Genomic DNA, 15,139 nt, shown 5'->3' with positions numbered 1-15,139 from the left:
TTGATGTGTTGTGAGGTTGTTAACCATTGTCATAGGGCAACGTGTGTACTAACTGTTAAACGAGAAACTATTTTGTTCTGTAAGCCTTCATCTAAAGTGAGAATAGCAGCACAATTGGAAGAGTGTAGTCGATGTCACTGAACTGTGCACGTAGAAATTTTTGAAATGGTATATCTTTGGCTATGTATATTTTCACCGAAATAAAGGTCAAGAAGGGAGAGGGTTGACATGTTGTGGGGTTGTTAACCAATATCATAAAACAATATGTGTACTACTGTTTAATGAGAAACTATTTGTTCTGTAAGCCTTCACCTGAAGTACAATTAAAAAAAAAAAAAGATAATTTAAAGATAATTTAAGGAGCCCTGGTGGCACAATGGTTAAGCACTCGGCTGCTAACTGAAAAGGTGAGGGTTCGAACACACCAGCAGCACCAGGGGAGAGAAGACCTGGCAATCTGTTCCTGCGAAGATTACAGCCTAGGAAACCCTAAGGGATAGTTCTACCCTGTCCTTTAGGGTTACTTTCAGTCGGAATCAACTCAACAGCACTCAACAAAAGATAATCTGTATATATCAGTTACCCAAATAACCCATTCTTCAAACGTACTACGAACTGTCAGAGTCCTTCAGCCCTTTCACCAATATGGTCTGGGGTGGGACCAGCCCTCTGGCCTGGGGGAATAGAGCGTTTTGTGGGTTCCACCCTCCTTCCATTCGGCCAGGTCATGGTAGGTGGTGATTGACTCAGGTGTCATATTCCCCAGCGTTTAGGAGAGCAGGACACAGGCCCCACTGAGGGCTGTGGTCAACTACAAGAGGGAAGCACCACTGCTCAGGGTCTGAGCCTATCCATTTCCCTCTCTACTCCTCCATTCCATTCTCCCCCCCCCCCGTCCCTCCCCCACCACACACCCCCACACGCACACCAATACTCAGGAAAATAGCTTTCAGCAAATTGATTTCCTATATACTGGTCAGCTTTCTCTGCTTTATTCACCCTCTCCCACCTTGGGTAACTACTAACAATTCAAGGCATAGCCTTCTAGACCTGCTTTTGTGCATGGTGCAAATATATAATGCATATGCTTATAGTTTGGGTTTTTTAATGGCTTGTGTATTTTCTAGAAACTGCTTTTGTTTCAGCAGTGTTCTTCCATGTCAATATATAAAACATAGTTACTACTGGCTGTTATGGATTGAATTGTGTCCCCAAAAAATGTGCCAACTTGGCTAGGCCATGATTTCCAGTATTGTGATTGTCCACCATTTTGTCATCTTATGTGATTTTCCCATGTGTTGTAAATCCTACCTCTATGATGTTAATGAGGCAGGGTTAGAGGCAGTTATGTTAATGAAGAAATCAGTCTACAAGATTAGGTTGTATCTTGTCAATCTGTTTTGAGATAAAAAAGAGAAGCAAGCAGAGACATGGGGACCTCATACCACCAAGATAGTGCCAGGAGCAGAGCACGTCCTTTGGACCCAAGGTCCCTGTGCTGAGAAGCTCCTAGACCAGGGGAAGATTGATGACAAGGACTTTCCCCCAGAGCCAACAGAGACAGAGAGCCTTTTTCTGGAGGTGGCGCCCTGAATTCAGACTTCCAGCCTCCTGGACTGTGAGAGAATAAATTTCTCTTTGTTAAAGCCATCCATTTGTGTTATTTCTGTTATAGCAGCACTAGGTAACTAAGACACTGGCATTGAGATTTTTCTGTTTAGTTTGGATTGTGCAATTATATTTAATAAGCTTAAACTCATATATTCGTTCTGTCTCCTCTTGTGGAAGGGGCCTAAAGCATTCTCCAAAGAAGCATTACATTGGGCTATCACCCCCCAGAACAGCTTTTCAGAAAATAGCTCTGATGAATGACACAGAATAGAAAGTTTCTTATAATCCAGCTCAACAGTACTCAATCTTGGCTTCACATTAGAACTACTGGGAGATTAAAGGATTAGACAGATTAAAAAAAAAGATATTGATATCTGGTCTCCATACCCAGACGCTGATTAAATTTGTCTAGATCAGAGACTGGGAAGCTCCTATTTTTCATAAGTTCCATAGGTGATTCTAATGTATAGCCAGGGTGGAAAGCTACTGACCTAGATATGTTGTCCCCCCCCCACCCCCAGTCTGTTCAGTCATAGTTCTTCCAAGTCTTCAAGTAGCCTTGATGCACTGTTCAGAATTACCCAAACCTGTCATGCCCCTCTACTTCCCATATTTTGCAGCCCCCCACCCCTACCCACCAATCAAGAGACCTACCTACCAACTCTCAGCTTCCCTAACAATCCATGTGAATTTTTTTTTCTTCTCTTGACAAATTTTCCTGTCGCCCTAGTTCTTTGGATGTACCTACACTACAGTCTTATTAGGATGTATTTTAATTGTTTGGTTGCATATCTGCCCTTGCTAAAAGAGTTAATCCTCCAGATGCTTTTGTTCCTTCTTGGAGTCTCCACACTCATGTCTTAGCCCAGGGAAAAAGAACTCTGGCCGAAAGATAGAATCCTGGTCTCCCAGCAGACAGCTGTGTCACCTTAACTAAGTCATTTAACCTCTCTGGACATCAGGTTTTTCATCTATAAAATGCAGATGGCTAAGGCCCCTTCCACTGTGAGCCAATCTCTACATATGAGGGGTTCACACTCTTCTCCAAGTGATATTTGAAGACCATTTCCCTGTTTGAAAACAAAGTAAAGACAGGTGGAGTGATAGCTAAGAAACTGAACACATTTTTACCAAACTTGTAATTAGTGAAACAAGATCAAAAACAAATTATGCTTAGCCAAATTTTAGTTGTAGAAAAATGAATTTTATGTGATAAATGCTTTATCCATGATTACAAAATTCTAATATTCCTGCCAATTCTTCTACATTTCTGAGCAAAGCATGCAAACCTGAGTTTAATTCTCAACATGCACAAATGTCTTATTATTTAGCTTTGTGTGCAGAATAGAGTGAAGAGTCGAGATTTGACCAAGAGGTTGATGTTGAACTTGAGAATTTTCTCCTTCACATCCTAAGCAGCCGGTCATCCAAGCACTACCTTCCCAGACACCCCGGACCTGCGGATGGAGCTCCCAAAATAGAATTCTAAAGAAAGATGATGTCAGTGTTAACAATAATATAATCTCCTTAATTATATGCATGAAATGTAAAAGCAAATCAGTATTTTTAAAAAAATAAAATTTAGAATTAGTCCAATCCAAATGAAGCATCTTCAAATCCTAAAAAAAAAAAAAGAAGTGTTTTAGTAACAAATCCATTTATTCTATTTGAATTACAGATCCCTAACTCACTTTTCTGTATAAATCATTTGTAAAGCAAGTAGCTGCAGACAACTGTTCAGACTCCTTACAAAGAGCATATCCCATTAGTCTATCCCACTGGTGCTCTCACAACCTTAGAAGAAAGAATGCTAGTTTTAGAGTTCAGGTCCTGGCTCTACCATTTAGTAACTGTGTGACTCTGGGCAGGTCAACCCAACCTCCTGATGTGCTTTCAAATCAATTTCCCTGTCCTAGAATATAACAGGAGATTTGAATGGGTTTTCAGCATCAAGGTACCCTGTGGAGTCGAATTTCACTGAAAAGCTAGATTTTCTACCTTGGACTCCAACTAAAGATACAGAGAAGTCCAAGTTTCTCTTTTTATGCTTCTAGAGCTCTTTGCAGATACAACTACTATAGCACCTGTTACACTCAGTTATAACAATGTTTCCATTTCTCTTCTCCCCAGACTGGGAGCCCATACTGAGGCTGAACAGGTGATTAAAGGAAGGGGACATCTGCAGAACCATGTCACTCCTCTCTTCTAACTGAAGAGTAAAGAACTGCTATGCAAAGGAAGGGAGCCCTGGTGGCACAGTGGGTAAGCACTAGGCTGCTAACCAAAAGGTCAGCAGTTCCAATCCACCAGCTGCTCCTTGGTAACCCTCTGAGGTAGTTCTGTCCTATAGGGTAGCTATGAGTCAGAATCGACTCAACAGGTTTGGTTTTGTTTTTTTATGCAAAGGAAGAACAGTTCATCTTCTAAAGGCTCTCTTCTCAGCAGAGATGCCAGTGTGGAAACGACAGAAGATCAAACCCTTGCAGATGAACCAGCTGCCTGACACCTTCCCACATCACGTGGACGGCTCCTCTGCCCCTCCTTTAGAGGTCAGTGATGCTGGCAAAGCCACATCTGGGGACACATGCCTTCTTCACACCATTCCACAAGGGAAGGAAATGTGCTGTGTAGGATCCTTCCTTCCTGCTGAGATGCTACCCCAATTAATGTCCCCTACAATAAGGGTTATTGTGGCAGAGCTGTCCGTAAATCGTCCCCAGGAGGGTGAAGCAAAAAAGGTTTTCTCAAGGTCAGAAACCCACCTCCATGATGCTGGTCAGTTGTTTGGATCTATGAAAAAGAAAATGGAGAAAGACAAAGAAAACTCAGTTTTACTTTTAAAATACTATGAATTAACAGATGTCTAAAACTGTTCTAAATAAGGCTGTTAGGACAGCCTGCTGTTCCTAACCATAAATACCTTGCTTAAAACTACCCAGTGGGACACAACCCAGCCACAGAGTACTGGAGGAGGCCAGGACTGTAGGTCACCAGAATAGCAGGGCTTAAAGACAGACTCTCTGAGGCTGTTAGTCCTAAGTATCCATAAGTCTGTCAGGAAACCCTGAGGGAACCAGGAGGTAAGAAATGTTGGGAGTGTGTGTGTGTGTGCACTTGTGCTCCCTGCTCTCACTGCAGGGAAGTCCTGTGCCAGGGATCTGCTGAGGATTCACGTGATGTTACTGGTTCCTAATCAGAACTTTAATAACATTCCCTGACAATCCCAGTGTGCAGATTTTTCTTTATATCAAAGTAGCTTTGCACCGCAGCTATACTCAGATGCAACTGTCAGCAGTTAAGGAAAGAACTTGAAAACTCACCCCACTTAACTATCTTGGGCTCCTTAAGAGTAACATGCTCCACACGGCAGGAGTACTCATCCTTTCCATTAGGGGTAAATTCCGTGTGGACCAGGAGTTGGAAAGACCAATCTTTGCTGAAAGACAAATCTGAGCTCTCCGTGTTTGCGATCTTCTGTCCATTCTTATACAGATCGATCGTAATCTGGGATGGATGAAACCCGGACACGAAGCAGTTCAAGAAATTTGGTTTTCCGTCCTCTGCTGGATGACGAGTATACACCTGAACCTTTGGAGCATCTGCGGAACATCAGAGAAACACAAATGAAAATTGCCAGAATATTCCACTTGGGTCTAACTTGGTCTAAAACTAGATCAAGGCACCAAGAGTTTAAGTTTGATCATCCACCTCTCCCAACCCCATTTCCACTCTGGCCAAACAAGCTCCTGCATTTCCAAAAGGCTACCTCCATTTTGAGGGATAAACCATGACTTAGTATCCTTCCCGCATAAATTCTCCTACCAGTTGCCATCGAGTCAATTCTGACTCATGGTGACCCCATGTGTGTCAGAGCAGAACTGTGCTCTATAGGGTTTTCAATGGCTGTGACCTTTCAGAAGTAGAATGCCAGGGCTTTCTTCCGAGGCACCTCAGGGTAGACACAAACAGCCAACCTTTCAGTTAGTAACCGAGCGCTTAAAACCATTTGCCCTACCCAGGGACTCTTACATAATTCTCCTACACATGCCTTTTTGTTTTCTTCCAAACAGATTTCTAGCAGTATCTTATTCTGTCACTGGAGATTGTACTGAATCTTTAAGAACTTTCTCTGGAGGCTCTCAAGAACCTTCGATTACTTCTCAGCCCCCATAATAATTCCTTACCACATCACTCAAGGCTCTGCATGATCTGGCGCTAACCTACATTTAAAACTTCATTTCTCGCTTCACACACCCTCCGCAGTAGTCACATTAAACTACTCATGTTATTGTACCCTGTTTCAGCCCCTCCAAATTTTGTTCTTATTACTACTCCCCTCCTTTTGGGTTCCTGCTCCTGCCTGAATCTACGCCTGTCTGACTCCCTAATACGTACTGTCTAGTTTGGATAGTGTCTGTCCCACAGCAGCTGCTCTCTAAGTGGCAGATCTTCTTACTCCCTTCATGGTCAGGTTCCTAAGACCGCCAACCAAAGGTATATTCCTATCAGGCACACCTCTTTATCCCTTCCCCAATACTGGTATATGCCAAACCTCGATCTGATTTCATACCCAGGAAGGTGAGCTAGAACACAAAGCAACAAAATTCAGATGCCCACAGGAGCTGGCAGATACCCTAAGTAAGTAAGTTGGACTGGCTAAGAGACAACAGGGAGGGGTGAGAACTGTGGCAAATGGGGCTAAAGACAGTGGAATTTGTGTTGTTAATCACTGCCCTCAAGTGATTATCACTACCCAGGCTGGGAATACACTGTATAATACTACAAAACGGTGGTTTCCAAAATGAGATGCATGACTAGACACCCATGGGGATGTGGGAAAAAAATATTATAAACTCCAGTTCTGTATGTTTCATCCAAAATGAAGGTAAGTGTTGTTGTTGTGTGCCATCCAGTCAGTTTCAACTCATAGCAACCCTATATGACAGAGGAGAACCGCCCCAGAGGGTTTCCTAGCCTGTAATCTTTATCACCAGGTCCTTTTTTTCTCACGCAGCTGCTGGGTGAGTTTGAACTGCCAATCAGTTAGCAGCCAAGCACTTAACCACTGCACCACCAGGGCTCCTTAAGATTAAGTGTTACTGCTACTAAATATACAGATTGATTGTAATACATGTGTATAATTCACTTTTAAATACACATCTATTCAGGGCACATGATCTAAACGGTAGTGCCCCCCACCCCATGTCCAGGATATGGTAGGGAGAAGGAAGAGTACCAGGTCACCCCTGACATGATAGCTCTGTCTAAAAATACCCCATCATCAAAGGAAATGTCCACCAAAAGCTAGACTGGGGATCCCAGTGAAGTCCTGATTTTTTTTTTCCCATAAAGTTAAAAGTTAAGGTAAACCAGAAAGCTCTTCGCATTTGAGCTTCTAGTAATAATAATATAATAAATGCCACAGGGATCAGAGCACAGGTTCATTCTGCCCAGTATTCTCTCTTTGAGGGAGGCAGGCAAGGTTTTGCTAAGATACAACAGTAATGATCTCTTCTAAGCGGAGGGCATGAACATCAGAAAGGCCTGAGTTTGAGTCTGGGCTCAGCCATTTATTGGTTCTGCAACTTCAGGAAAGTTTTTTAAGTTTCTGAAGCTTAACTGAAAAATTAATTTATGCCTGTGGTAAAACAAAACAAAACCCACACACAAGACAGAAGGGAAAACAGACTCCCAGAGACAATCACCATTACCAGTTTCCTGTGTATCTTTCAGAAATGGTCTATGCATGGCATGTATTATTTTGGACATTTTTGAAATTAAATTTTAAAAAATGTTGGATTATTATTTTAAATGACATGTTGTTGTTACAAAGCAGGGTTTTTGAGCAGAGAAAAAACGAGAGGCCAGCACATTGCCGGGCGCTTAGGAAGTACTCAAGACCTGCGGTGTCCTTCACAGCATTGGTCACCATCTTGGATTACCCTTATTACTGGTTTTACAACCTGACTTTGACAAACCTTCCCTTTTTCAAAACTGAAAGTAGAGGCGTCAGTTCATCCTGGAAAGAACCAGGCAAGGAGCCAAACAGGGAGCCTTCTGTGAAGAAAAGGCAACAGGGGCCCGGGCAGCCTGGCCTGCTCTCTACAATCCGACAAACCCAGGTGAGGAAGGGTGTTTTTGAGAGGCACCGAAGTACAGCTAAGAGAGGAACTCTGGCATAGCATCTGCAAAATGCCCTGGTCAGGCTCAATTTCAATCCCAATTGTCTGCCATTCATCCCCTTTGTGATTAAGTTACTTAAACTCTCCCTGCCTGAGTTTCCTGACTTGTGAGATGTGGAAGATAATCATAGTATTATATCCCAGACTCATTTTCAGAATTAAATGCCGTAAAACGGAGTCCTGGTGGCTCAGTGGTTAAGAGCTCAGCTGCTAACCAAAAGGTCCGCAGTTCGAATCCACCTGCCGCTCCTTGGAAACGCTATGGAGCAGTTCTACATTGTCTTATAGGGTCGCTGTAAGTCGGAATCGACTGGATGGCAACAGGTTTTTAAAGCACTTAACGTCGCCAGCACCCAGTGAACACTCAATAACCGGTAGCTGCTATGGTTATTACTGAAAGACATGAAATGAGAACAAGTGAGTTAATGATGTGAAAATGCTTTGTAACGGCGCAAAACCTTCTACAAAGGCCGTTTCCTTGCCATAGTTTGATCCTGTATGAATCGGGGACTGAGGCGGGAAGGCGAGCCTAGGTGGCGCCCAGAGGAAGCCCGCAGGCCTGGAGGGGTGGAGAGAGTGGGGAGTCGCAGCGGACAGACTTACCGCGGCCGTTGCCTCCTCAAAACCCAAGACATCTGTCTTCACCACCTCACAAGCCCCAACTCGGCGCCTTTGGGACACGTCTACCTCCACCCCTTACCCCTCCAGCTGCGCCCCAGGAGCTACGGCCCCTTGGAAAAGCGAAAGAGAAACCCTCCCCGCCTACCCTCTGCCGCTCTGAAGCTTATTAACACCCCGAAACTTTGTCCTGACCCACCCAGCCCGGCAATCCAGCGCTTCCCCCCTACTCTCGGGGAAGAGGGCAAGACGCGTGCGCCCCGGGCGTGCACCCCCTTCGCACTGCCCGGCCACCTGCCGCTTCCCCACTCTGAGAGGGAGCCCAGGCCGAGAGTTAGGGCCGAGGGGGAGGCGGCAAGGAAAGGACGATGAGGAGGGGACACTCACACTGCACGGCATCCAGGCTGGGCAGACACAGCAGCGCCACCAGGGCCAAGGCCACGAAGGGACCCATGCCGAAGCGAACCTCGCGGAAGCGGAGCGCCGTATCCCCGCCCGGCCCCGTGCGCCCACTTATATGCCGCCCGCGCGCGGCCAATCAGCGCCCGGACCGCGGAGGCCGTCACCGGTCTCCAAGCTCGCAGCGCCGGGCAAGGTTAGCGGCAGGGACTTCCCCGTTGTCGGTTTCATTTTCTTATGAAGTCACGTGATGCTGAGGAAGACACATGCTGGACTGGGTGGGTTTGTGCCTTTCGATCTGCAGTGCGCGTCCGAGCTTGGGGGGCGGCCTGCCATCCTAGGGCTTCGAGCTGGAAGCATCTTCGTCCAGCGCCCTCGCTTTGCCAGCAAGACCTAAAGATGCTAAGTGACAAGCTTCCCGCGCCCCGGCCAGTTAGGAGCCTAAAACCTGTGGTTTAAATCGAGAAAACTGAAGCCCAGAAAGGTAGTGTTGACAAAGGATGAACAGTGCTGGGCAAAACTAAAACGTCGGCTTAGAGCTACAACCGGGGAACGCACCGCAGGGTTTTCGGTTTCCCTGGGCAAGAAAATAGTCTCAGAAACCTCGAGGCCTCCTGAGGACGTCTCAGAGAAGCACCCAGAACGAGGCCCTTCTTGCTTCCCGAATCTCTTAAGGGAAAAATTTCTTTTTGTAAAGCTCTGGGCCGAGACGTTCTTCCCTGTGTCTTCCCTTGGCTGTTTAGGTAATTCTTTTTGTGTGGTTGATCTGTGGAAAAGTACGACCACTGATAGTAAAAGCAGTAACTGCTTAGAGCTTTAGGGTTTACTAGAGCCTTCAACAATATTCTCTTCTCGTTAACCACACTAGAAGGGTGCCTGGTCACAGTGGGCACTCCATGATCGGAACGAACGAATGAGCTAATTAGTGACTAAATTTATGGGTAGGGAGAACAAAGGCTAAGAGGCTAGGATTAAAATTTTTGCCTGATTCTATTGGCATTCATGCTTTAGACACTTGGAAGACAAAGAGTGTGGCAATTCGGGTTTGTTTTTTTTTGGTTTTGGACTGCACTGGCCCACTGACTGTAAAAGCCAATTGTACATAGGATCGCTATGAGTGGGAACCGACTCGAGGGCACCTAACAATAACAAAAGCGTGACATGAAAAGCAGTCTCACGAAGAAAACCAACACTCTGTAGATACCATAAATAAAGTGCAGTGGCAAGCCGTGGTCTTCCCGGGTTTTCTTCTGAGTGGAACGGTGAAAAGAGGAAGTGGACCAGGGGGGTGGGGAGGGGCAGAGATCACGGAAATCACCAAGACTTTCAGTTGAAGGAGCTTGGTCCCAAGGAGCACAACAAACATTTCCTCCGTTGCTTTTACATATTCTTAGATCTTTTAATGATTGTTGTTTTGGAAACCCTGCTGGTGTAGTAGTTAAGAGCTATAGCAGTTAACAAGAAGGTCAGCAGTTCAAATCCACCAGGTGCTTCTTGGAAAACCCTATGGGGCAGTTGAACCCTGAGAACTAGGAGTTCTTTTGTTTTTGTTTTTGTTTTTTTGTGAAGGCCACGTCTCAACTACAGAATGTAGAATACTCTCCACAGACCTAAAGAAATGTTACAACGTGTGAGAGAGCCTCCCACAGTGCCGAGCACATAGTAAGTGCTCTATAATGTTTAATAAGTGCACTGTCATTATTAATGTGTTTACCTAGCTTTTCTACCAGCTCTTTCTATAACTCTTTGAAATAGAAGAATAATTATTATGTATAAACTTATCAGTTAAAACTTCTGTCTCCCTTCCCCATCCCCCCCCCCTTTTTTTTTTTAACTCGGTTAAGGAGCCCTGGTGGAGCAGTGGTTAAGAACTCAGCTGCTAACCAAAAAGGTCGGCAGTTCGAATCCACCAGCTGCTCCTTGGGAACCCTATGGGACAGCTATTCTCTGTCCTACAGGGTCACTGTGGGTCGGAATCTAGTGGATGGCAACAGGTTTTAAAGCACATAAGGCCTGAAATGTTTGTGTTGAATCGTTTGCCAGTGCCCTGGGAATACAGGGAGAGACAGGGCTATTTTTTGCCTCTTAGTTCCGTGTTTACTACATCACAGGGAAATGTTGTACTTAAAATTTATTAAAGATAGTTTTTCACCTATTCACATAGCCAATTAAAAATCAATAACAGATGCAGTGAGAGCAAAGAAAAGTCTTTCCATTTTCAGTGTTTATGGAACTCCTGTGTTTCTCTTGGATTTCCGTTTATGACATATTTTGAATAGTGAAAGTGAAAATGAGATATAAAACTATTTTTTAAAAAATAAAAGCACCGTTTGCCTAAGAGGGAAAGTTCTGAAAATCTACGAGCATGGCAATTTAATAGTGTTATGTCCCCGTAGTGGGATTGACAGATGACTTTTTTATTTTTTTACCTGTATGATTTTCCTGAAGTTTTTTTTTTTTACAATGAACATTTAATATAATAAATGTTGGCAAGGATGTGGAAGAACTGGAACTCTCATACACTCTTTTACTTATTTATTTATTTTTTATTGTACTTCAGGTGAAGGTTTACAGAACAAATAGTTTCTCATGAAACAGTAGTACACATATTGTTTTATGATATTGGTTAACAACCCCACGACATGTCAACCCTCTCCCTTCTCCACTTTTTTTTTTTTTTTTTTTGGTGAAAATACACATAGCCAAAGATACACCATTTCAAAAATTTCTACATGCACTGTTCAATGACATCAACCACGCTCTTCCAGTTGTGCTGCTATTCTCACTTTAGATGAAGGTTTACAGAACAAAATAGTTTCTCATTAAACAGTTAGTACACATGTTGCCCTATGACAATGGTTAACAACCTCACAACACATCAACACTATCCTTACTCAACCTTGGGTTCCCTATCACCAGCTTTCCTGTCCCCTTCTGCCTTCTAGTCCTTGTCCCTGGACTGCTGTACCTCATTAGTCCCATTTGGTTTTATGGGGCTGTCCAATCCCTGCTGAACAGTGAACCTCAGAAGTGACTTCACCACTGTCACCATACGCTCTTGTTGAGAATGTAAAATGGTACAACCACTTTGGAAAACAGTTTGGCAATTTTTAAAAATATACAGTTTTTTTAAATATGCATTCACCATATGATCCAGCCATTCCACTCGTTGTTAGGTGCTGTTGAGTCAGTTCCAACTGATAGCAACCCTATGTATAACAGAATGAAACACTGCCCAGTCCTGCGCCATCCTCACAATCATTGCTATGCTTGAGCCCATCGTTGCAGACACTGTGTCAGTCCACCTCGTAGAGGGTCTTTCTCTCTTTCACTGACCCTCTACTTTACCAAGCATGATGTCCTTCTCCAGGGTCTGGTCCCTTCTGAAGGATTATGTCCACACAAAGACTTATACATGAATATATATAGGAACTTTATTTGTAATAGCTCGAAACTGGAAAAATTTAAACATCAACAGATAAATGGATAAACAAGTTGTGCTATATCCATATGATGGAATACTACCAGGAATTTAAAAAAAAAAAAAAAAAAAAGGAATGAACTACTGATGCACACAATTACATGGATGAAATAATTATGCAGAATGAAAGAAGCCAAATCAAAAAGAGTATATACTGTATGATTCTATTTATAGAAAACTCTAGAAAATGCAAACTAATCTATAGTGACGGAAAGCAGAGGACTGGTTCCTTGGGGCGGGTCAGGAGCATGAGGAAACTTTGGGGGTAATGGATATGTTCATTATCTTGAGTTTGATGATGGTTTCAGAAGTGTACACATAGGTCAGAAATTATTAAATTGTACACTTTAAGTCTAGTTTATGTATGTCAATTATATCTCAACAAAGCCATTTTTAAAAAAACAACCCCTAAAATCACAATTACCTATATTAGTACTAGGCATAAGAAGAATAAAGTACTTAAACTGAAAGAAAAGAGGGATAATGAAGTGAGGGAGAGTATAAGGAAGAGATTAAAGCTCCAATGAATCTGGACACACATAGGTGAATCTTTGCAGTTTTCTGAGATGGACTTATCCAAACAACCAGAAAAGCCAGGCCCACTAGAGAGGAGAGGAAATAACACTGACAGGACATTTGTGCCAGACCCTTTCAAATGTTATGTCATCGAATTCCTTGCTATTCAAAGTATGGTCCACGGACCACCAGCACTGGCAACACCTGGGAGCTCTCAGAAATGGAGACACTTGAACCCCATTCTAGACCTACTAAACTAGAATCTGCATTTTAACAAAATCCCATGTGATTTACATACACACTAAAGTTTGAGAGGTGCTGACCCAAACTACACAACAGTCTAGAAGGTAGGTGGTATTTTCATTCACAGATAAGGAGATCGGGACTCTGAGAGGTAAGATGCTTACTCAATGTGATGGTTAAAGTTCTGTATCAACTTGGCTAGGCCATGGTTCTCAGTGGTTTGGTAGTTATGATGTAGGTTTGGCAGCTGTGGAATGATGTAATCACCTCCATAATGAGATCTGATATAATGTAATCACCTCCATGATAAGATCTGCTATGAGCAGCCAATCAGTCGAAAGGGAGTTTCCTTGGGGGTGTGGCCTGCATCCAATATATGTGGACTTTCTGGCAAAGCTCGTGGGCTTTTGCTTGCTCTGGATCCTGCAGCTGGCTCCTGATCTGACCTCCGGTTCTTGGGACTTGAGCTAGCAGCACACCTGCCAATCTTGAGATTCATCAACCTCCACACCCTGAGAGCCAGCGGCCTATCATCTTACCTGCTGATCTTGGGATTCATCAGCCTATGTAGCCTGTGAGCCAGAGGCCTGCTGTCTGACCTGCCGTTCTTGGGTTTACCAGCCCCTGCAGCTACGTGAGTCAGGAGAAGCCTCCAGCCTGGAACTTTCCAGCTTCTACAACTGTGTGAGCCATTTCCTTGATATAAATCTCTCTTCAACCATCTGCTATCTATCTACCCATCTAATCTATCTATCTATAAAAATGCTTCATTGATTTTGCTTCTCTAGAGAACCCAGCCTAAGACACTCAAGATCTCACTGAACTAGGATTCAAATGCTGGTCCATCTGATTCCAAAGGCCCCATTCTTTCCACTGCAAAAATCACTTTGGGGTACCTCCTGAGAAGGGGTTGGTGGAAGGAGTAATTGGGCAGCTTGGAGACCAGGACAAGGATTAGAAGCATACAAGAAGTTGAAGGAAGTAGATAAGCAGGAACAAGCACCAACAGATGTGGTATTATTTTTTAATTGACATTTATTGTTTCCTGCCCATAAAAGTAATATATGCACATGATAGCAAATTGGAACATACAGAAAACTATAAATAGGAAAATAAAAACCACTAGTAATCCAACAACTCAGAGATAACCACTGTTAAATGATATAATTAAGGAGTTAGAAGTTTCTTTCCTTTTCAAAAGTACGTCCTGGTCAGGCCTGTTTTGGGGCTGGAAATCCTCATGTTTTTGTGTTACTTCTATTAAATTTGGCAGATGCTAGTTGACTGCAGGCTTTGTGGCAAATGTAAGCACTATACCCGTTCCTCATTTATTGACTGTCTCATTATCCAACATTTCGCATTTACAACAATAGTAAAAAATCTACTATCTGATTATTTTGTGCATTAACAGCATCCATCTGGCAGTAACGAACACCAAGTTGCGAGGCAAAAGTAACGCTGGCTGTGATGGTTAAGCTTATGTGTCACTCTGGCTGGTTCATGATTCTCAGTGGTTTGGCAGTTATGTAATGATGTAATCTGGCAGTTACATAATGATGTAGTCATCCTACATTTTGTGATCTGATGTGATCATCCTCCATTTTCACGTAATGCAGATTTTTGTATAACAACCTGGTCTTTCGAACTAACCATGTCGATAAGCAAGTAGGGTGTATAAGGAATCCAAAGAAGAAGATTCCAGACCTTGCTCAACAGGATATTCCGATCTTGAGTTAAAGTCAACTCAGTAATTAATTTATTAGTACACACCTAAGGTGTTCATGTTGATTGACTTCTCAGACTTGAAAGCTGTTATATAAAGGGCAACAAGTCCCAAAAGAATGGAACATAAGATGGGGGAATTTTTTTTGGGGGGGGTAGTTACTAAGTCAGACACCATACATTAAAAAAAAAAATTTACAAGATCCATATGAGGCATAGATCCATATTATCCCTATTTTGCAAATGAGGGTATTAAAGTTGAGAAAGTTGAAAGTATCTAGTTGGTCGGGTATCTGCCTCACAGGCTTTGTGTATAACCACCACACTATCAATCGCCAATTTGTCTTTATTGGAAAAATCATACAAA

The 15,139-nt window shown here is 43.2% G+C and overlaps 1 protein-coding gene across 1 annotated transcript; it reads right to left on the bottom strand.

Moving 5' to 3' along the window:
• Positions 1 to 2,798: 2,798 nt before the first annotated feature.
• On the bottom strand, positions 2,799 to 8,904 carry B2M (beta-2-microglobulin). Its single transcript, XM_023735241.1, has 4 exons — positions 8,799 to 8,904; positions 4,932 to 5,210; positions 4,374 to 4,401; positions 2,799 to 3,230 (listed from the first exon to the last, which is right to left on the bottom strand). Exons 1-3 carry the CDS (start codon positions 8,863 to 8,865, stop codon positions 4,388 to 4,390), a joined length of 360 nt encoding a protein of 119 aa, XP_023591009.1. The 5' UTR covers positions 8,866 to 8,904; the 3' UTR covers positions 2,799 to 3,230; positions 4,374 to 4,387.
• Positions 8,905 to 15,139: the final 6,235 nt, after the last annotated feature.

Source organism: Trichechus manatus, unplaced genomic scaffold (genome assembly GCF_000243295.1).
Source record: "Trichechus manatus latirostris isolate Lorelei unplaced genomic scaffold, TriManLat1.0 scaffold00076, whole genome shotgun sequence".
NCBI lineage: Eukaryota > Metazoa > Chordata > Mammalia > Sirenia > Trichechidae > Trichechus > Trichechus manatus.
This window is presented reverse-complemented; position numbering and strand designations above follow the sequence as displayed.

What these genes read in the sequence shown, in the direction of transcription:
- B2M (XM_023735241.1), bottom strand. Translation starts at nt 8,865, where the DNA reads ATGGGTCCCTTCGTGGCCTTGGCCCTGGTGGCGCTGCTGTGTCTGCCC. An exon ending in CAGCCTGGATGCCGTGCAGT is followed by an intron (nt 5,211 to 8,798) that starts GTGAGTGTCCCC and finishes GATGTTCCGCAG; the next exon opens with ATGCTCCAAAGGTTCAGGTG.